Here is a 23,227-nt window from a genome sequence, read left to right on the forward strand (position 1 = left end):
TGCTTAATATCTGAAATTCTAAAAGTTAATGCCCCACGAAGGTGACATAGATGTACAGTGCGTTCCTGAGTGTGCAGATATCATAGTTTCCTTTGTAACTCTTCAGATTATCTTTAACTGGTGTCCGTGGACTTAAAAATAGCAGATTGATGTAGGAAACAACTAAAGATGGATGGTGGTGGCCCATTAACCTCTTCTCTGCTAAAAAATAGGTATCAGGGAAACCTTGTATTTCCAAAATGGGCACACGACATGGAGTTTAAAAGCAGTGGTTATTTGTATGTCTCTGAATTTGTGGGTGCCCATACTAGCATGTGAATTACAGGGCATTTCTCAAAATGACTTCTTTCTTACACACTGTCTCACATTTGGAATGTGCACATGTACAGAAAGGCAATTGGTAATAACACTTGTTCTACTGGTCTGTGTTCCCCAAAGTCTCCCAATAAAAATCGTACCTCCCTTGTGTGGGTAAGCCTAGTGCCCACGACAGGAAGCGCCACAAAACACAACGTGGACACATCACATTTTACCACTGAAAACTGACGCTTTTTTGCTAAGTACCTAGCGGTGGAATCCTAAAAAGCCTGTACATTTTAAAAACTAGATACTTAGGGTAATCGAGAATGGGGTGACTTGTGGGGCTGCCACGAGTTTCTGTCACCCAGAGTTCTTTGCAAGCCTTAAATTTTGTCCCAAAAAACAAATTTTCCTCATATTTCGGTGATGCGAAATTCTGGAATCTGCGGGGAGCCACAAACTTCTTTCCACCCAGCATTCCTCAAAGTCTCCTGATAAAAATGGTACCTCACTTGTGTGGGTACGTCTAGTGCCCACGACAGGAAACGGCCCAAAACACAACATGGACACATCACATTTTTCCATTGAAAACTAACGCTTTTTTTTGCAAAGTGCCCAGCTGTGGATTTTAGGCTCTAGCTCAGCCGGCGCACACAAAAACCTAGCAAACCTGTATATTTTTTAAAACTAGACACCTAGGGAAATCCAGGATGAGGTGACTTGTGGGGCTCTCATCAGGGTCTGTCATCCAATCCTTTGCCACCTCAAACTTTGTCTAAAAAACACATTTTCCTCACATTTCGGTGCTGCAAAATTCTGGAATCTGAGGGGTTCCACAAACGTCCTCCCACCCAGCATTCCCCCAAGTCTCCTGATAAAAATGGTATCTCACTTGTATGGGTAGGCCTTGTATCTGCAACAAGAAATGCCCCAAAACTGAATATGGAAACATCAAATTATCTACTGAAAACTGACTTGTTTTTTGCAAACTGTCTATCTATGGAGTTTGGGCTTTAGCTCAGCCGGCACCTATGGAACACTAGCAAACCTGTACATATTTTAAAACTAGATATTTAGGGGAATCCATGATGGGGTGACGTATGGGGACCTCACCAGGTTCTGTCACCCAGAAACCTTTGCAAACTTCAAAATTTGTCTAATAAATCACATTTTCCTCACATTTGGGTGCTGCAAAGGCCTGGAATACGAGGCGAGCCACAAACATCCTTCCACCCTGCATTCCTTCAAGTCTCCCGATAACAATGGTACAGCATCTGTGTGGGTAGGCCTAGTACCGGCAACAGGAAATGCCCCAAAAGGGAACATGGACACATCAAATGTTTCCACTGAAAATTGAAGTGTTTTTGCAAAATGCTTAACTGTGGATTTTGGGCTCTAGCTCAGCGGGCACCTAGGGGAACCTAACAACCTTGTATATTTTTTTAAGACTAGACATCCAACGGAATCCAGCATGGGGTGATTTGTGGGGCTCTAACTAGGTTCTATCACCCAGAATCCTTCGAAAACCTCAAATTTTGTCTAAAACTCAATTTCCTCACATTTTGGTGATGCAAAGTTATGGAATCTGAGGTGAGACACACATTTCCTTCTACCCAGCAGTCCCTCAAGTCTCCTGATAAAAATGGTACTTCATTTGTGTGAGTAGGCCTAGTGCCTGTGACAGGAAACACCCCAAAACATGTTGTGGAGGCATCAAAATAGTCTATCACAAAACAACCTGGTTATGCAGGGGGGTAACCTGCATTTTTGGTCCCGGGCTCGGCGGCCATTTGGGAAATCTACCAAACCAGACATTTCTGAAAACTAGACTCCTTGGAGAGTCCAGGGAGGTGTAGCTTGCATAGCTTCTCCAAAGGGTTCTTCCCTAACTTCCCCTGAAAACTTAAAATTCAGGTAAAACAAAACACATTTTCCTCACATTTCTCTGTGTGATCACTGCGCCAACACAAATGTTCTACCACCCAGCGTTCCCCTCGGTCTCCCAATAATAACAATACCTCACTTGTGTGGGAGGGCCAAGTGTCTGTGAGAGAAAAGAGACAAAAACCTGTGAAGTTTGAGGGGCACCAAAGCTTGTTGATAGGTGCAGTTTTTTAAATACATTTGTAGGTTCACTCTGCTTTGGGCACCCACATAAGTGAGGTATAATTGTTATGAGGAGGCCACGGGGAACCCTTGGTGGTAGGAAATTTGTGCCGGTTTGGTGATCCTACAACGTGCCCACACAGAAATGTGAGGACAATGTAATTTTTCTGTTACATTGGAGGTTTGTGGGGATTTTGGTTAAGAACACTCTGGGGGATCCACGTAAGCCACACTGCAAGCCAAACACCAGTCCATGCAAACCACCAGCCATGCGTAAGCTCACATACACTGCCAGTAAAACATCAGTACATGCAGCCAGCCAAACACCAGTACATACAGACCATCAGCCATACTCCAGTTCACACACACAGAAGCTTTCCCTGGTATCTAGTGGTTTTGTGAACTGGTGGCAGAGGATCCTAAAATATCACTGATCTGCCCCCAAGGGGAAGAATTGGGCAAAATGTGCGCCTAAAAAAGGGGGAGGGACCCCTATCTATGGGACCAGTCCCTGACATAAACATATCTCTGATGCCTAGTGGGCTTTCTTGTCCCTTTTGGGGTGGGGAGCACATTGGGTGTAATAATCCCCATCTGCACCCTGCTGGAGGGGGAAAGAAAGATTGTACTTATTTTTATGGGAGGGTGAGGGCAAAGCCATGCCTATGCTGGGCACCCCCACCGATAACTATTTTTTTAAAAAGTAATCCCTGGTGTCCCGTGGGCTTTCTCCCCCCCCCCACTCTGGGCCAGATGGGAGTAAATGCCCCCACTTTACCCCTGGGGGGTCAGAAAGACAGTTTCCCTTTTTGGGGAGATTGGGAGCATGGCAATGCTGATGCTGAGCACCACTCACCCCTGCAAATAAAAAAGGGGCAGAAAAACTGTTCTCTTTTTTTTGGGGGGGGAAGGGGGGGGATAATGGGCTGCTCCCTGAGATATCATTTTGAGAAATCCTTGGTGTCTAGTGGTTTTCTGTTCCCCCTGGGAGGTAAATCGCCTAAATATAAGGCCAATCTGCCCCCGGTGGGGAGCAGAAAACAGCCAAAAAATACCCCTATTATGGGGAGCATCCCTTGCCTAAGGGGCCACTCCCTGTTCCAAAAAGAAATCCCTGGTGTCTAGTGGAGTGGATCCCTGCATGGGTGATCCCCAAGCAGGGATCCACTTGGGTAAGGTATCATTGGAAAGGGGAGATTCCTGTGTGATTCGGTGCTCCAGGGGCTGAGATAGCCCTTACGATCACTGAAGCACTGAAAGTGAAATGAGCTGATCAGCTTATTCCACTTTCAGTTTCACTGTAATGACGTCAGTGCGCTGTGCACGCCGACTGTCCTTACAGTCACAAAAAAATGTCTTCCCCTGCTCCCAAAGCTCAAAAATAAAAAAGGAAATCCCTCTGATGTTTAGAGCAGAAGGATCCGGTGGTCATGTGACGAGGATGGAACAATTCCATCCTCAGCATCCGAGCACCGCGGCAGAGGACGGAGCCATTCTCTCCTCAGCATGAAAAGTGTTAAGTATCGTCATTGCCGTTGATTCTCCCACACCCCTTAGGCTATACATTATAGCCCCCAAATGCAAAGTTTTCAATTGCCTTTGCAAACGCATGATACCTTTGCATGTATGTGTAAAGCAAATAGTAGCCTCTCAGTGTGCAACTCCTTCTTTTGTTACCATTGTATTTAATACTGGTGTGTCATGTTTGTCTGGCTCTTGTTTTGCAATCGAGCTACTAGAGCTTGCTGATTGTAATGAAGAACAGCATTGTAACTCTTGCATGACTAGTTCTGGGTTAAGATAGAAACACGAGAACTATTATGAAAATGTTAAAATGAGGAAAACTGCTGTTATGTGTCATAGGTAAAAAAACAATCAAATGTGACAGCTTTTCACTGTCTATCGTTCTTATAAGAGGGGGTGTAGCAATTTCACAGACAACAGAAAAGCATTGTTGATTTTGTATTTTAAATTGAGTGTAGAAACTATTAAAGTCCCAACAACCACATATCTGTTTTTCAGTAGCCTGAAAAGGCAAATGCTTCTCGTGGAGCGAAGGGGAGGTCTCACTGTAAGCTATGTTCTATTAAGTTGCAACAAAGTATAGAGCCAAACCTGCTATCTGTTTGATCACCTGGCCGTAATAGCAAATGTTCAAAGTATCGTTAAAAGTAGCAGACACACTGCACTCCACTGCTGTCCCTTTTGCAGTGCTTAATTTGAGTTGGTGGTTGCATGTACAGCCTACCTGTACTTATATTTACTCATAAAACTTTGACCCCAAGCAGTAGAGAAAACTAATAAAAGGAGGGTGGAGGGAGGAAGAGGAAACATAGAAAAACAGTGACAAAGGGGATATTCAGCAAGGAAAAAGAACCGGCTACACGTGAGATACAGGGGTAAGGAGTATCTGGTAGTAGAAGAAACAGGCATGAGGTAAAATCGAGACTACACAACTTTGGTATTCAGCAACCCTAACATTCAGAAGCAGTCTTCCTCTTTGAGCATGACAATTATTATTTTACAAATTAAACACGTCCATGTGGGAAGGGTGCCAATATTAATGCTGATTGAATATCTGATTTTGTACTTCAGAACACCCCTTCTCTTGGTGCAGCTTAATTGTTCAGAAAAAAATATGATACTATTTTCCATTCAATGGAATTATAAAACATCTAGAACACCTGCAAATACCCTCTACAATAGCCCATGTGCAGGGGCAGCAGTCACTTAAATTTAAATATCTTACTGAGCTTCACATTGAATAAAGGTAAACAAGTGGACGCCTCCGTCACGTGCCCTGTGGGCAAAGAGATGACAACCACATTAAGGTGAGATGGCAACCACACTTCCTATAGTCTTGTGGGCAGTGGTATGGGCATAATTCATGGTGGGAAATAAAACAAGATCATTAGAGACTTGTGTGTGGGTAGGGAAGGGATTCGATGACGCCTGGAAAATAACTAGATTTGAGATATAGGAATACATCTACATATAAAAATAGGGGTATGACCACTACCAGTGTGATGTGAGCAAATGGAAAAAGAATGTGACCTGAACGCATCTCCATCGTTGGCATACCTGTAAACCACTGGACCAGTCAATTGAATCATGGTGTGTCAATATGGATGTATGAAGTTGGGTTTTTGATTGACTGGGGTGCTACCATCCATCCAACCATTCAGTGCTTTGCTGGAGTAACCCACAAAATATACCAAGGATTAGTTGGGGAGCTTCTGTCTGTCCCTGAACCTTTGGCGATACTTTTCAAGGTCAGCCCACATTTAACTATCAAGATGGCCTTCGTGGGAGAGTACCTGGTTTTGTTGCCAACCTCTAAAGTCAAAAGTGTTTCCCACCCCATAGTAGGCTTGTGTTGCCACAACACTCAACAAGGCTCTTCTGGGATCTTGTGAGCACTCAGGACTACATAATAGGCAGAGTTTAAAACTCATTTACACGCCGGTAGTTCATTTTATGGCAGCATCGCCTCACTCTGTTTGAAACGGTGCAGCATTGGAACATTTTATCACTTTGTCTCTTTGTTAATTGTACCCTCTTTCTGGTGGCAGTTGTCAAGGTGTAGAGTCAGTCGGGCCGTGGAAAGTGAAGTGCAAGGTGAAACATTAGACCTTAGAAACTCAGGATGAAAACAAGAACAAAAACAGCCTAACTTTTTACATTTTATAGAATCTGTGCTTAATTTGTAAAAAAAAAAGGTCAAATGTAAAACGATATAAAAATAATAAGTGCATTAAAGAATAAGTGTATATGCTCAAAGATCTTATTAGAGCCCATTACCAGTACTGCTCAATATTGGGGTTCACGCATAACAAGATGCCTACTCTTCATTCCAAATCATGTCACTGCTCTACAGCCTCTGTCTCTTTATGCACTCTTGCAGGGTTTTATCATTCCTGTTTTTCATTAGTCTTTGTTTTACTATTATTATTACTTATTTTTCTCTTTTGTCCCTTTTCTTGACTTTCTTTTGTTTGCTCTGGGTCGAAGTCTGATGATGCAAAATAAGTCATGGTCCACAAAATCAATGCCAGTGCCTATCTCCTTCACCCACAGCCACTATTTTAGAATTGTCAAAAGGTGCCTGTAAAGGTTTTGTAACAGTCATCGCCACTTGGGACGCAGACAACATTGTAACAAATACTATAACATGTATTTAGAGATCTGCCCCTTGCTTTTGATTGCATGGCTTTTTTTTATCTGTTTTATGTTTCTGCTTCTGATTCAGTGGCTTTCTTTCCTAGCCATGTGTTTGTATGCTTTTGCATCATTTAGTTTTCACCTTGTTTTTTGACTGGTTGAGCCTATGCTTCCACTGAAGATGTCAGGACTATTTTTCTTTTGGATTCTTTAAAACTCAATGGGAGCAAGTTTTCTCCACACCCCTTCTCTCTCTCTCTCTCTCTTTCTTGCTCTTTCTCTTCTGTCATCTTTTGCCATTACAATCTCTCGCCTTGTCCCCACTTCTTTAGTCATCCTTAGGCCCATATTTATACTTTTTGGTGCAAACCTGCGCATGCGCAGGTTTGCATCAAAAAGTTTAATGCCGGCTTCCGCCATTCCAACGCGCCAGCCGGGCGTCATATTTAATGAATGACGGTAGCCAGCGCTGGCCTGGTTAGCGTCAAAATAAATGACGCTGACTGGGCAGGGGAGGCGTAGGAAACACTGGGGGTTGTGTGTCAAAGAATGGGGCAAGTCAGGTTAGAGGCAGCCATTTTTTGACATACAACCCCCATGGAATGACTCTTGTCTTAGAAAAGACAGGAGTCATGCCCCCCTGCCCAATGGCCATGCCCAGGAGACATCTGTCCCCTGTGCATGGCCATTGGACACAGTGGCATGTGGGGGGGGCAAGTTATGACACACTATACCCCTAAATAAAAAAAAACAAAAATTATACTTACCTGCCCTCACCATGGATGGGTCCTTCCATCCATGGGTGTCCTCCAGGGGTGGGCGAAGGTGGCAGGGGGTGTCCCTGGGTGAAGGGAAGGGCACCTGTGGACTGCTTCCATGGTCTCCCACCATGAAAATGAGCCCACAGGTCCCTTGACGCCTGCCTTGACCCAGGCGTTAAAAACGGTGCAAATCAGGCTGCGCGCCTCCTCCTGGGCGTCATTTTGAAATCAAAAGATGGGGGGGACCGGCAGATTACTGGTCCAGTGTACAGCCTCCCAATATAGATATTTAACGAAAAAAAGGTACACTGTTCCAAAGCAAAAAGAACGAGCCTTTTTCTACAGGAGCTTAATGGGGACGCGCGTCGGGAGGGTAGGTTTATTAGCCTACACCAGGAAAACTGAAAATGTCAGTTCCTTGTCCTGACATGCGATCCCTCTGAGCGCTATCCTAATATTGGGGATGGGTGACCTTTTTGACGTAGCATAACTAATTATAAGTAAGTGACTGTTTTTCCTTACCCCTAATAGGGTTCACATTAGTTTAGAGTTTGGAGAAGTTGTTTCCTTTGGTCCTGATGAAGCGTCATTGGATCCGGTTGGACCACCTAGACGCGAAACATGTAGACCCGTAGTCTAGAGATACCACAAGGAGTTTATCCTCTAGTACCTTTTTTTGAGAGTAGGTGACCAATAATTAATCACCCTTACTCCAATTTTTGTTTTTAGCCTTGGTCTCCATCGGACCCACACTGATTAAACGTATGATTTCTTTGGCTCGATGGATAACCAATTTTAGTACTTTGTTCTCTCCATCTTTTGCTTGGGTACTTGCATTTGGGTACCTTTTCGAGTTGACCTGTATTTCAATTGCTACTATTTGAGCAAAACACGGTTAAGAGCCCCCCGTTGGGGAGCCCGTCAGGCATTGCAGCACCGGCTTGACGAGGAGCTTTCCCAATGATGAAGCCAGTCATCCAATGTGATGCACGAGGGTTCTCACTCCTGTAGAATAAGGCTCGTTCTTTTTGCTTTGGAACAGTGTGCAAATGCCTTAGAATAATTTTTTGGTCAGGAACGCCTACCTTGCATATCATTAGCGCAAGTGTTTTCTAGCGCCAAAGTATAAATGTGAAGTTAAGTTTGTGCTGGATTTGCAGAAAAAAAATGACACAAATCCAGCGCAAACATAGTATAAATATGCCCCTTAGTGACTCTTGTTCCCCTCCCACACCTTGCTCTCTCTACTTCCTATATTTCCAAAATGGCTGCCACGCTGTGCAGATGCTCAATAGTGTTCTTCCTAGACATAAAGATATACCATTCCAAGATGGCTGGCCACAGTGCTTCCAAAGCCAATTTATTAGAATTGACAAAGCCAATGGCTACGGCCAGACATATAGAAACATTAGTTTTTGTACTTCCAAGTTGGCTGAAAGGTGCATCTTGGCTTAAAGTGGCGTTCCATATGGAAGTGCCAAAAATAAAGTTTAGCACTCTTAGAACATTACTTTCTATACTTCCAAGATAGTTTTTACATCTAAATGGATTGTGGCTGCCTTTTGCAAGTGTAGAAAATAATAGTCCAAGATGATTGCCCGCCACTATTTGCTTTACCAGTGCTTGTGTTGTACTGGCAAAGTCAACAACCAACAGGCAATGACAAAGCGAGAATTATTGGCTTTGCCAATGCTTTTTTATGTAGAAAAACCTATTGACAGTTTCATGGTATGCAGACTAGGGAGCATTCATATGAGAGGCGAACATTGAGTTGAGAGGAGAGTGTTATGGTACAAAACAAGCCCTATAAGGGAGACTCCTTGCGGTAAGAGCAGAGCATGCTCCGTTAGACTGCACTGCATTGTCTTTGAACCCTGGTTCGGCTTTGTTACCAAATGGCACTTTCACAAATGTAATGACAAATTGCTTGAGACGAGATTGTCAGTGCTGCATCATCCAAATGTTATGGATCACTGCTGCATGACACGGGAGCTGAAATGTTACAAACGTTGGCCGCTAACTGACATTTTCCTTACAATGTATGTGTAGAAATGTTTGAGCTTTATTTCCTTATTGACTTGCCCGTTTTTTTGCATGTGTGCTCTGATGGCTGTTCCTGTTTTTTCTTTCCTCGCTCCGCATGAATACAATTCTAGGATCACTCTTTGGATATCAATGGCAGCAGGACAACATTCACTTCTCTGACTAGTAAACCTGCGGGGAATCTGGGGGACATCCTTGCAACCAATGGGACGCTTTCAGGTTACCTCAGCAAGCAGGAGTTCAGCCAATCACATACCTCCTCTTTTGTTCATACCACTTCAGTTAGAAAGTCCCTGTCCTCCCAATCAACATCCTTAAACAGTTCACCTGTAAAAAATCACCAGCATTCTTTGACAACATCGAAGGTCTTTGTTGACCATAGTCCGAAGCGTGAACTAACCCCTTCTCCGAAAAGACAATATAACAGCCCTGCTGGCCTTTACTCGCCTGAGACATTAAGGGAAAGTTCCGAGATGCATAAATTAAGTATCAAAGGAAGGGCTTCCGAAGGCGGACTTCATGGAGGGTATGTAATGTGACTGTACCATAAGACAATATACAATGAATCTATTCAAATGAAGTTGCACTAAGAAGGGAGAACTAGGAACATGAACTGTGTCCAAAGCTGTGAAAATTTAATTTTCATCTTCCTGATTAAGTTCTGTGGTACTAATCATATGTTAATAACAACTAACCACTTTTGACTTCTAATCTGAAACCGTGAATAAGGGACCCATTAAAACAATTATTCGAAGTGAGTGAGCGTGCCTTACTTCTGTAAATTCAGAAGTAAGTCTTATCTAAGATATGGAAAAAGTTATGTCTATTTGGTGAAAAAAAACTTTAGGTGAAATTATTTGACAAAATAATTTGAAAATCAATCCCGATTTGTAAATCATGCCTAAGAGCTATGAAAAGGGCTTTGAAATCAGCAAGAAAATTATTTCTAACAAGGAGCTGGACTATGCTTGCTACCCTGGCATGAGTGATTGTATTAATGCTGTGGCTAGGCTTGTGTTCTGTTAGCCTGATTTTGGCAAAGACTTTTCTAATACAGCTACCTAAGGATATTTGAAGGTTGGTTGTGAATATATTGCATTGATATCCTTCCACCCATGTAGCTTGCACTCAAAACTTTGGTGTACAATTTGAGTTTTCCACCATCCATCAAAAATATGTCTTGTGGCCATTATGTTCAGTCAGCATCAGAAGTATGAATAAAACCATGCGTTATACATTTGGATATTACACTCACTCACACACACACACTGCATTTTGGTGTTCAATTTAAGTACCTTCTGCTAAAGCTTATGATAAATAATAAATAGATAAAAAAAATTATGTTTGTCCCGTAATAACTATGCACTCATTTGACGAATCTCGGTGAAACTTTGCAGACCAGTTGCACCCGTTAGTGTCAGAAGATTGAAGGCTTTGCAGTGTTTGGTCAAGGGGGTTCAAAGAGAAAAAGGAGTGTCCCAAAACATGATTACAAACCAATGTGTGTTACATAGACGTTTGTATTTCATAAAGCGGATAAACGGCTGAATGGATTGTAATAAAATTTCACAGTAATGTTCATTAGACTATGTAGATGATTCTATTTGCTATTGCAAGTGATCTTATGAAATGATTATGAAGTTAAAAGGCCAACAACTCAGTGATATCTTGTAGCAAAAAAACTATTAAGAGTAGCATGGAAGCCACAAAAATAAACTAGACTGCATAAGTAAAATTTCAGTTTTACTACATGAACAACTGAAAGACCCGTTTATGGTCTCATGCTATTGGAAACCTACAAACAACTACATAACAAATAGAATACATCTTAATCTACTACATATATTTTATTTGCATGCTCTCAAAATGAGTGGGCCAACAAGGCAAACAAAAGCCACCTTTCTTATGCACCCCTGCAGTGAGCCACACAAAGTGTACACATCTAAATTTGTAGCACAATCCTAATAAAAGTAGCAAGGAAGGCCATAAAATAAACTAGACTGCATGTGTAAATTTTCTGAACTCCTACATGAACATCTAAAAGACACAATTATGGTTCTATGATTATGTAAACTAATAAACAAATACATAACAAACACAATAGGTAAAAAGAAAGCAATCACATTAAGGCCCTCATTATGACTTTTGTGGGTGGCGGAGGCTGCCCACCAAAGTCCTGTGTCGAAATGACCGCATATGCAGCCGTTCCTCTTCGGTATCTATTACGAGTTTCCTGCTGGGCCAGTGGGCGTAAACAGCGGGCCCAGCAGGAAACACACTCGTAATAGAGCCAGCTGCAATGTTGCGGTGCGTCAGGTACAACAGCACCTGTCGCACTTTTCACTGCCTGTAATTCAGGCAATGAAAAGCTCAACGGGGCTGCCAATGGGGGCCCCTGCACTGCTCATGCCAGGTGCATGGGCAGTGCAGGTGGCCACCGGCACCCCCTTTCCTCCAGCCTTTGCATGGCGGTGGGACTGTAAAGCACTGCCCTAGAGGATTGAGCTTCACCACGGTCATAATGTGGGGATCGGACCGCCCCTGTCGGTGGTGGCCCGTGCGGCACTGTGAGTCTAGCGGGCCATGGACTGCCAGACCAGTAATGAGGCCCTAAATCTGATTGCCACTCTGTAGTTCTAGTTAGTATTCCCAAAGATAGGAATTCCTCAGATATTAGCCACCTAATAACTTTCCACCTGTTTAACGAATCACCACAAAACTTTCCAGGCCTACAGCATTTTCTTCATTTTAAGGTAAGTAAATTTTTGTAGTGAACCGTTAGGGGGGGGTGCAAAGATAAAAAGGGATCCCATATTACATTTTTCCACTTATGCATTTTCTATAGACTTTTATATTTGACATAGCACGAAAACAGGCTGAATGGATTTACATACAGTTTGGCAGGACTATACACTGTGGTGCAGATATGATGCGTTTTTGGATGCTGCAGTTAACATGGTCATTATTTTGTAAGTTGAAAGGCATTTAAACTTAGTGATATGTGTCATTGTGTTACTTTCTCAAAATTTTACATTTTTTTTTTAAATAACTGCATTACTGGGCTGTACACGTATTTAAAAACATATTTAAAAAATCTACACATTTCCATACCTATTACCACTTGTAGTACTAGGGGGGGCCTACTACTTACCTACAGCTAAGACCCTAATACTGAACACAGCCTGCGTGCCCGTACACTGCACTGTACAATACTCTACTCCACTCTACCAGTTTCCAACATTGTATGATACAGCACTCCACTCTACTTTAAAAGGCGCCAGTCCATTTTACAATGGTTTCCTCGGCTCTATGAAATGGCACTTAAGCATATACCACCCCACTTTACGCTCCTCCACTGTACCCTACTCCACTGTACACCACTCCATCCACTGTACGCCATTCTACTCTATACCACTCCAATCTTCTTCACGCCACTGTACAGTATTCCACTTAATGCTCTTCCACTGTATGCTATGCCACTTTACGGAGAACCGCTCTACGCCACTACAGTGTATGTCACTCCACTCTGCTCACCTCCATTGTATGACACTGTCCTCCACTCTATAAAACTCCATTATGTAAAAAGTCTACCTTACTTCCTGGCAGTTTATGACACTCTACTCCACTCTATTCTAGTATACTCCACTTTATACCCATACACTCCAATGTACCACACTTTATTTCTCTATACAACACTTTTTTATACAACACAGCACTCCACTCTACTGTAGGAGACCCGACTCCAATTTTTAACAGTTTACTACCTGCACTACACCAGTACACTCAATTCCATGCCACTCTACTCTACGACACACCAATACATTCTATTGAACTTTACTCCAAACTATGTTACACCACTCCAATTGACTCTACTCCACTGTACGAGACTTTACCTCACTCTATGCTAGTATGCAACAATCCACTCTACACAGCTCCACTGTTTCATTCACTGCTGTACTGTATGCAACTCCACTCTACAAAACTCTTCTACACCCTATGCCACTCTCTGACACTTTACTCCTGTCCATACCCATTCACTCCACTGTACAACACTGTACTGACCTGTATATCACTGTCCAACACTCTACTCCACCCTCCTCTATGATGCTCTAGTCCAATATATGACTCTGTGCAACTCTTTGTATGCCACTGCACCCACTCTACACTGACACAGTACTTCACTTTACTCCACTGTACGCCACTCCAGTCTGTGCCGTTCAGTACCATTGTACTCTATAACACTGTAAACCAGTTCACTCCACAAAACTGTACTATACTGTACACCACTCCACTCTACAAAATCAACTAGACTGTATACCAATCTACTCAACTGTAGTCTACATCTCTTTTCAGTACTCTACAACACGCCCACTACACTCTACTGTAAAACATGGTACTCCAGTTCATCACACTTTACTCAACTATATGCTTCTGCACTCCATTGAATTCCACGCCACCATAGTCTACAACATGCTACTCCACTCTATGACACTTTCCTCCACTCTACACTACCCCACTCCGGTGTATTCCACTCTACTACACTTTATCCCAGTCTACACCACTGTACTATACTCTGCTGTATGCCGCTCCACTATTGGACTCTCTACTTCACTGTATGCAGCTTCCATCTACAACACTGTAGCACACTCTATGCCTCCCTATGACACTCAACTCCACTCTATGCCCATCCACCCTTCAACACTGTACTACACTGCATGGCACTCAATTACACACCTCTCAACACCTCTCTAAGATATGCCACTCCACTATATGAAATGCACTCCACTTTACAACATTCTCCTCCACTGTACTCTACTACACTCCACTTGATGATACTTTACTTTATGACACTCTACTTCACCCTACTTCACTCTAAAACACTCACTCCACTCTAGACTACAACACTCTATTCCACTGTTCAACACACAGTTCCACTACTCACTGCTCCAGTCATGCCGCTACACTATATCACACTTTACTACACTGTACAATACGCTAGTACACTTTACTTCACTCTATTCCAATCTACCATCTCCACTCTATGACAATAGACTTTACAACACTCTCCTCCCCTGTACTGTACAGCACTCCATATAACAACTCTACACTTGGGACAATGGGGCTACGATTTGAAACACATTTTTATTAAAAATGTAAAAAAATTATTAAAATTCAATAAAAACACAAAAGATTAAAACTTAGTTATAGTTAGGAAAACATATTTTCACCTATACAAACCAAGTTTAAAATACATAAAATGTAAAAGTTCTAAAGTTATAGTTCTAACTTTCAATTACAATTAATTCACTACCTTCAAATTATTATAAGTAGTGGACCTCGTTACGCACTCTTTTCAGCTCGCTAACCAGACAGCACTAACTACTGATAAAACTATATTGCACAGAAAGAATAATGTGTGGAATTCAGCTTCAGTGAATATTTATCATTTGTGCAGCACCGAGTAAAGTGTCTTAATTTGTTTTGATCCCATTAAAATGTTTGGTTCTATTACATATCGGAATTACAAAAAATGTGTTTCATTTTTGCTTTACTTACTGTTGAAGGTGTGTAGTTAATTTACAGGTATATACATTTTGTTGTGTGTTTCAAAAATAAGCTTATACAGCCTTTCCTTTCAAACTGTTGAAGGTGTGTAGTTAACTAAAGATATTTACATTGTTGTGTGTTTCAAAATGGCCTCCTACAGCCTTTCCTTTCAAACACCTGTACCTCACAAGATTGTCACATAATTCACTTTACTCTTCTTTCTCTGACTGGAAAATGACAGGAGTTTGTAAACACCAATCCCATGTTATAAATAACACAGCAATTTGTCAGAAGACAAAGCCGAACATTTGACCTCTGTCTTGAAGCGCAGCAAATGTGACAAGATAAATACCTACAATAATTAAGCCATCTTTATTTATTGTTTGGGATTTCCTGACCCACCAAACATTAGCTCACAAGTGGATCCAACACAAAGTTTGGAAAACACTGCCTTAGAGCATAGTGAAAAGTTATGAATAAAGTGACTATCAGCCAAACGTACTATGAAAGAGTCTCAAATATGACTATTTTATTGGGTTATGAATGAAAGATTTCCTAGTTAGGGTAATGGAAAGTTTCAATTCTATTAAGGACACATAGACGAGGATTATGCCTTCTATCTTCAATCTTTATTTCAATAGCAGCCATTTTAAGCAAACAAACAAACTACCTAGGGAAAGTGACATAATGACAACCAATCGTATCACAATCTCCAAAACATAGTCCCACAACTCTGTCCATGTACCATCTTTCTTTGTGCAACAGGAACCGTCCAAGTGGAAAAACACTTGGTTTGTCTCTCCAGTCTTGCTTAGGAGTCTTGTTCCCTGCAGAAAAAAAACAAGTAAATCCTATGCATTAGTAATAAACCTTATAAACATTAGCAAGTAACAGCCATTCTAAAGAACACTACCATTTAATAATAGTTACAGAACCATTCATCATAAATGAAGTAGTACAACATCACAATCAATAAATGAATAGAAGAAGCTGTTTACTTATACCTAACTGGTGATTCTCTCATAGCTAGAATTTGGAGTACAGAAAGTGTGCTGGGTACTAGAGAAAAAGAAAACACTAATACCCAAGGGAATAATCCTTGCCGCTGTGTCCTTAAAAGTATTGCCACTTTCCGTACGCTAGCTAGGTAATTTTCCATTCTATGTCAGGACCAGAAGCTTGGATGAGGCCAGTTCAAAGCTTATCCACTCCTGTGGATGCCATGTGAATCACAGGTATAAAATAAAACATCTTGAATGTCGAATCAGAGGTCCATTCTGACACATTCAAGATATCTTCCAAACTTGCTCCTTTAGCAAAAGCCTTGGAAGCCATAGCACCCCTCACAGAGTGTGCCAATAATAAAAATGGAAGTGTTGATACCAGCCGCCTGTAAAATACCCCTCACCCACTGTGCAATAGTGGGGTATGAAACCACCTTAAACGGTTTATATAGAGTGATGAATAATTGCCGCTCATCAGCTGGCCTGACTTCTTCTGTGGCAGCCTTGTATGCCTTGAGACATATGACAACACATAACTTAGATTTCAGAGGAAACAAAGAGTAGGAAACTAACCTAGAATGACACTGTCCTTCTAGAGACATGGAGCGTCACTTTCTCAGGAGTAAAAACGCTGCCTGAAGTGTCCAGAGCTCTGACATCAGACAACTTGCGGCAAGAGACCAAACACAATAACATTACCAACTTACCAGATAATAGTTTTCGGGAGAAGTATTTGTTTTGAGGCCAAGTCTGGAATTGATGAAGAATGTGTTAGACATTCCACAATGTAGAGTACTTAGGCTCAGGTGGAACTGACAAATGCACACCTCTCATCAACTTCCTCACCAATGGGTGCTCCCCTACTGGAAGAACCTCAGTGGGCAGGTGTCCTGCTAAAATGGAAAACAGGTAGGAGCACACTGCCTCACACCCCAGCATGCAGTTTGCCCCAATGCATTATGGTAAATGCAGTACAAATGTATGCTTCCTTCATCTGTAGTCTGTGTTTTTTTATCTTAGTGGGTGCAGCTAGTGCTGTATATCTCTAGACATGTGTTTCTGGGTTTGGCCCTTTATCAGTAGAGAGAAGCAGGCTTTTTTCTGGGGTTGCTGGAAAAGCTGCTAAAGTCCTCTCAGGTCTCAGTACCACTCAGTGACACACAGATGCATCATCCAAAGCTCGTAAACTTGGGGCTCAAGAGAGCCCTTTTAAACAGGAAACTGTTGGGAGCACACTGCCTCACACTCCAGCATGCAGTTTGCCCCAAAGCATTACGGTAAATGCAGTACAAATTTGTGCTTACTTCATCTGTAGTCTGTAGATTTTTACCTTAGTGGGTGCAGCTAGCGCTGTATATCTCTAGACACGTGTTTCTGGGTTTAGCCCTTCATCAGTAAAGAGCAGCAGGCTTTTTTTCTGGGGTCCTCTCAGGTCTCAGTACCACTCAGTGGCCCACAGGTGCATCAACCAAAGTTCTTCAGCTTGCTGGCTCAAGGGAGCCTTTTTCAACAGGTGTCCTGCTGAAATGGTTGACCTAAAGGTGTTTACCAACCTGTAAGCCATTCCTTCCATAACTAGAGAGGACTGAAAATTCAAGACAGGCACGATTACACATTCCAGGGGATCAATGCCCCTTTGCAAACACCAACATAGTCACTGTCCCCAACCGGACTTGTATTTCTTGCTCATTCCAGCTGCCCAAGCATTGAAGAGAAGACCCTGAGTCGCCTCCGAAAATCCTCTTATCTTCTACCTATTCTGGTAATCCTCCATGCCATAGGAAGTAGTCACCCAGTGAGAACCATGCAGTGATGATTCCCTAGAGGATCTTGAAGAATGTCTTGTCACCGGGGTAGACAGATTGGAGAATCCCAAGAAAGTTCCATCAGCACTGGAATTCAAGCTTGAGACCTCAACAACCTCGAAATTACCACGAGATGCTTTCTGTCTGCACACTGGGCTGTCAGCCTCATCAGCATTGCGAATGGCAGGAATGTTTAACCTGCCTCCAACTCCAGTCCTGAAGGCAAGCATCCATCGCTTGTTGGTCTGGTTTCCAACTGAAGCCAGAGAGTTTAGGCGTTAGGTGAACATGTCCACCGAAAAAGGACCCCAACTCCTTTGAACCATCTTGAACACTTCCAGTGAAGCTGCTAAGCACCGAGGCCCTGATTTATACTTTTTGGTGCAAAACTGCACTAATGCAGTTTTGCACCAAAAACTTTAGCACCGGTTTGCACCATTTCTGCGCACCAGCCAGGCACCATATTTATGGAATTGTGCAAGCCAGTCCAAAGGGTAGGCTAGTGTAAAAACAAAAATGACGCTTGTAGGGTGGGGCTGGCGGTATGAAAGAAGAAGGGGGTTTTGCACCAAAAAATAGCGTTAGGCAGGTTAGAGTAAAAATAATTACTCTAACCTTCCTAGAGTCATTTTCTGATGCAAAACCATCATACCACATGACTCCTGTCTTAGAAAAGACAGGAGTCGTGCTCACCACCCCAATGCCCATCACGGGGGACCAGAGTCCCCTGGGCATGGCCATTGCACCCTGTGTCATGTATGGGGGGCCCATTTCAGGGCCCCCTATGGCACTTTAAAAATATATAATAAAATACTTACCTGTACTTACCCGGGATGGGGTCCCCCATCCTCCGCTGTCCCTCTGGTGTGGGTGGGGCTGTCCCTGGGGCCTGTGGAGGGCACCTGTGGGCTTATTCCATGGTGTTCCACCATGGAAATAGGCCCACAGGTCCCCTAATGCCTGCCCTGACACAGGTGTTAAAAAATGTGGCAAAGGAAGCTTTGCACCATTTTTTGACCCCTCCTTTCTCCCGTGCACCATTTTTGCACAGGAGTATGAATATGGCGTTAAGGCCATAGAGTAATTTTTTGCATTGGAGCATCCAAAAAAATGCACCGAATGATGCTCATTCAGTGCAAACAGAGTATAAATATGCCCCTGGGATCCTGCTGGTGCCTGGAGTGCCAGTAGGCTACCTCATTGGAATGCCCCAAGAGATACAGAAATCTCCCGTTGTAGACAGTACTCCCAGAACTGTTTTGTCAGTTCCACAAGTGACTTGGACCAAGTGCCCCTCAAAAAGTTGATATAGCGAACCGCTGACAGGTTGTCTATCTTCAGTAGGACCGAACACTTGATTCTGTCCTTCATCCAACAGCAGACCGCAAAGGACCCTGCCAACAATTCCAGGCAATTTATGTGAAGTGACCTTTCGTCGGACGACCACTTTCCTCTTGTGGAAACACCTCCACAACTGGCCCCCCCAACTGGAAAAACTGGTGCCTGATTCGATCACCAAGTCGGGACTGGAGCCAAAAATGGCCCTGCCATTCCAGGCCTCCATGTGGTCCAGCCACCATCTCATCTCTTCCCTGACTTTGTCAGTGAATGGGACCTGCGCGGCGTAGGACAGACCTACCCGTAAATGGCTTGCCTTTATGCGTTGCAAAGCCATGTAATGCAGAAGGCCTGGAAATATTGCCTGGATAGAGGATGCAAGCAGGCCCACCAGCTTGGCCAAATTACTGAGAGAAGTCTGAGAACGCGTCAATGTCTTGCACACCTCGTGCCGTATCTTCGTCATCTTCTTGGCCGGAAGGCTGAGAGTGGAGGATTTGAAATCTATCACAAAGCCGAGCAAGGTAGTCATCTGCTGCTGGTTGAGCAAAGACTTCTTTTCATTGGTCATGAAGCCCAATTTTTCCATTAAGTCCGCCGCAATCTGAAGATATTGCAGCAGGGTTCGAGGGCACTGATCCACTATAAGGATGTCGTCCAAATAGACGATCATGCAGATTCCCCTACCTTAGAGGAAACTCCACTACAAGCTTGAGGACCTTGTAAAACACCATGGAGCAGAGAACAGACCAAAGGAAGTGTCTGAAATTCAAAGACTTGATAGTTCCAGATGAATTTGCAGAATCCTGCGATGAGGCTGGAAGGCCAGTATTGTGAGGTAAGCATCCTTGGGAGCTAGCCGAACTAGCCAGTCCCCTGGACGCAGAAGGTCACGCAGAAGATGGATATCCTCCATCCCGAAGTGGTGATAAAGTCTTTGAGGTTGATCTCGGAACGTTGACCCCAATTTCTCTTCTCAACCAGGAGTAAATTGCTGACAAGGCTGTTTGGGTGAAGGGTAGCTAAAGCGACACCACCTTTGTTGAGGAGCTCCGAAATCTCCTGGTCAATCAAAGAGGCTAATGTCTTCGAAAACATCAGTGGACTAGTGGTGATATCCTGAACTGGGGTTCCCACAACTCCAGGCGATAACCCTCGTCAGTCTGAAGAACCCAGGCATCAAACGTCAGCTCCCTCCAGTTGTCTCAAACCTTTCCAACCGACCTCCGATCGTTAGACGGGAAGAAGGGAGAGTCCTTACCTTGGAAGATCACTGGGGATGACCACAACCGCTACCTCTGCCTCCTCAGGCTTGTTGAAAACAACGCGAGGGGTAGAAACCTCTGAAGCGGGTGGGATCTTGGACGAAAAAATCTTCCTGATCGAAGCATGTGCCTTGTCAAGCAAAGTGAATGTTTGCACAAACTTTAACAACTCCTTAATAAAGGGGTCTTCAAACAATGCCCCATGTGCCACCTCAGAGAATGCCAGGTCACCCAGTTTTGGGTCCAGCTTGACCGTCTTCTCTTGGCTGACAAGGAGCAGTTGGCGTTCCCCAAGAGGATAACTGCATGTTGAGGCCATCCAGAAAGAACTTTGGGTTGAATTAGAGCGCCTAAGAGTTTGGCCTCCTCAACCATGTCCAGACTTTTTGTAAGGGGGTCCCATGACGTCTAAGAGTTTATCCAGGCATGACCGCCATCAGCGGTCAATGCCCTTCTTAGGGTCCTCGTCATTGTCTGGCGTTTGAGCCCCCTTGCCCTCAAGGGAATGACAGGGACAATCTGCCTAAAGACGGGCACACAGTTCTTTATGGAGCGGGTTCCTCAAATGACCTGCAACAAAAGTTGCCACCTTCTCGCTAGGGTAGCACATGGAAGAACGTGGGTGTATCAAGACCTCTGAGTCAAGCATATCAGCCACCAAACTGTCTTGTGGGGCCTGAGACACCTCCCTGGAGGAAGGGCACCAAGGCTGAGAAGGGCCGGGTTCGCCATCTGAATCACTTTGGGAACCGTCACCATCCTGAGGAGATGGGGACTTGGGGGACACGTCTTTGGGCTCTGGTTCCAGGCTGCAATTCGAAGAAGGCAATCTTAAGATGCTCAAATTCGTCCTTATCAACGCCCTACTCCAAAGGGCACTTAGCCGCTGGGTGGGCAGTGCGATTAGTCAGGCAGTGCCAGTGGCCCCTGTTTGTGGACCTGAGTTAGCCGATCCAATTTCTCCTCCAATTAAGCTAGAGCTAGGGAGACTGCATGTTGTATGGAGGCATTGCCACCTCACAGAACTCCGCATCAAGAGGCATGAAAGTGGTGGCCTCCTCTTCATAGTAACTGGCCTCTGTGTCCTCCATGTCAGGAAGCAATGGAAAGCTAGGATACCTAGCATGAATCTTGTTTGGGAGAGTCAGGGACTCAGAGAAGGGGACCACACACATACTCTAGAAAATTCATAGGGGTTTAAGAGGTAGCCTGGGCAGGTCCATGCGAGACCCTGAGCTGCACAACGTGGGCACAGGGAGCAAGCAGCTCAAAAGCTGGGTGCACAAATCAAGTCAAGGCAGGAGAGATTAAAAATACAAAGATCTAATATTGTAATGCCCAGAATAAGCAAATTGCACTGGAAAGCGAGAGGAAGAGACCAGCCTTCTGCCTTGAATGAGGCCCTGGGGGTCGACAGACCTACCCCCGACAGGCGTATCGGTCACTGCGTTGCACTCGGCAGTCAAAATATGCCCTGGGGGAACTAACAGTACTTACGAACCCAGAGGGGCATCAGCACTCCAGGCTACGATAGGGCAATGTTGGCCAAGGCTCTGCGACACACTGAGACACTCTACAGTAATGCTGATGGAGTCTCTGTGATCTGAGGGCACCCTCTAGTGGCTGGCAGTAGAAACCGCACCTCTGAGGCCCTGAATACTGTAAGCCACGTGAGGAGAACTGAAAGTTTCTTCCACGGTCAACGCTGATATGGAAAAAAGGTTATCAGTTCAAACACACTTGCGACATATTAACCGCAATAAATACACTGAGCCTAGCATGTCACGAGTACAGTTATAAGAAACAAGGAGACTTAACTGAAGGCTGCTGGAGCACCGAAGAAAGAGGGCACATGGACAGAGTCGTGGGACTAAATTTTGTAGACTGTGATTTGATTGGTTGTTGTTATATCGCTTTCCCTAGAGTTTGTTTGCTTCAAATGGCTGCTGTTGAAATGAAGAGTGAAGAAAGAATCCAAGCCTCCGATCCTGACATAGAATTAAGATAAACTGTTGTGACTTGATTATGGAAGTATATTTATAAAATTTGGTATGATTTTAACAAGACCCTTAGTTTATTTATTTTCCTAAAAACGATGCTAAACAGACTGATATTTTGAGTGTGCGATAGTAAAAGTTATTGAATTTACATCATTTGGAAAATTAATCATAGAGGTTGGAACATTTTACCACAAAGTTAGGAGGGTAAAAGGCTATGTCGTTGCCACAGCGATTGAGTGTCATGACTTGATTCTGTTGGGATTGTGTGATGTAATCAAGGACATGAGCCACTTTGGTGGTGTATACAAAGTTTTCGCTTGTAATCGATGTTCAGCCATACTGTGGCCACAATTTTAGAAATTAGCATTTGGTCGAATAGATTTTAACTTACAAAGAGAAAGCTGAATAGTTAAAATAGATGTTTGCCAAGTGCTGATTAAAATTAATAATAACATTCTTAGCATCATTTAAATTTGCAAACTGACGTCTGAATTGGAGTATTATTCTGAGATGAGGTGTGTTAATTGGATTTGAAATGCTACAAATTACTGAGTTTCTAGTGAAATTCTAAAATCTGCTCGTCCTTTTCTACAGTTCGTCCAGGTGGGAATGCCTTCAATGCCCAAATGGAATGGTTCTATAATAATGGTAACTGTAAAGTATGACAGCCGTAACCCGGTAATCTGCTATGATAGCTCACTGGTTTAGCTTCTTAGCACCAGTTTTTTATTATTCTGCAATTGAAGCTATTCGGCTCATTTTAGCACTCTGATGAGTAGGAGGGCAAAGGTTGGCTTCCACAACAGATTATTTTACACCATCACATGTTTCCTTGCTGCTATTTATGTGGCTTTGTCCTCTTATGTTCCCCTAAGCAGTTTGCACCGTCCATGTTTT

The 23,227-nt window shown here is 43.4% G+C and overlaps 1 protein-coding gene across 8 annotated transcripts in view; it reads left to right on the forward strand.

Annotated features, from left to right (window-relative positions):
- Positions 1-23,227, forward strand: part of LDB3 (LIM domain binding 3) — a 508,962-nt gene that overhangs the window by 244,089 nt on the left and 241,646 nt on the right. For 5 of the 8 annotated variants that reach the window (XM_069240605.1, XM_069240599.1, XM_069240600.1 and 2 more), the window contains one exon: positions 9,485-9,897. The exons of the other annotated variants lie outside the window; for them this stretch is intronic. In XM_069240605.1, coding sequence (XP_069096706.1) covers positions 9,485-9,897 — 413 coding nt within the window. The remainder of the gene's footprint in view (positions 1-9,484; positions 9,898-23,227) is intronic. 8 annotated transcript variants of the gene reach the window in all.

Source organism: Pleurodeles waltl, chromosome 6 (genome assembly GCF_031143425.1).
Source record: "Pleurodeles waltl isolate 20211129_DDA chromosome 6, aPleWal1.hap1.20221129, whole genome shotgun sequence".
Classification (NCBI taxonomy): domain Eukaryota; kingdom Metazoa; phylum Chordata; class Amphibia; order Caudata; family Salamandridae; genus Pleurodeles; species Pleurodeles waltl.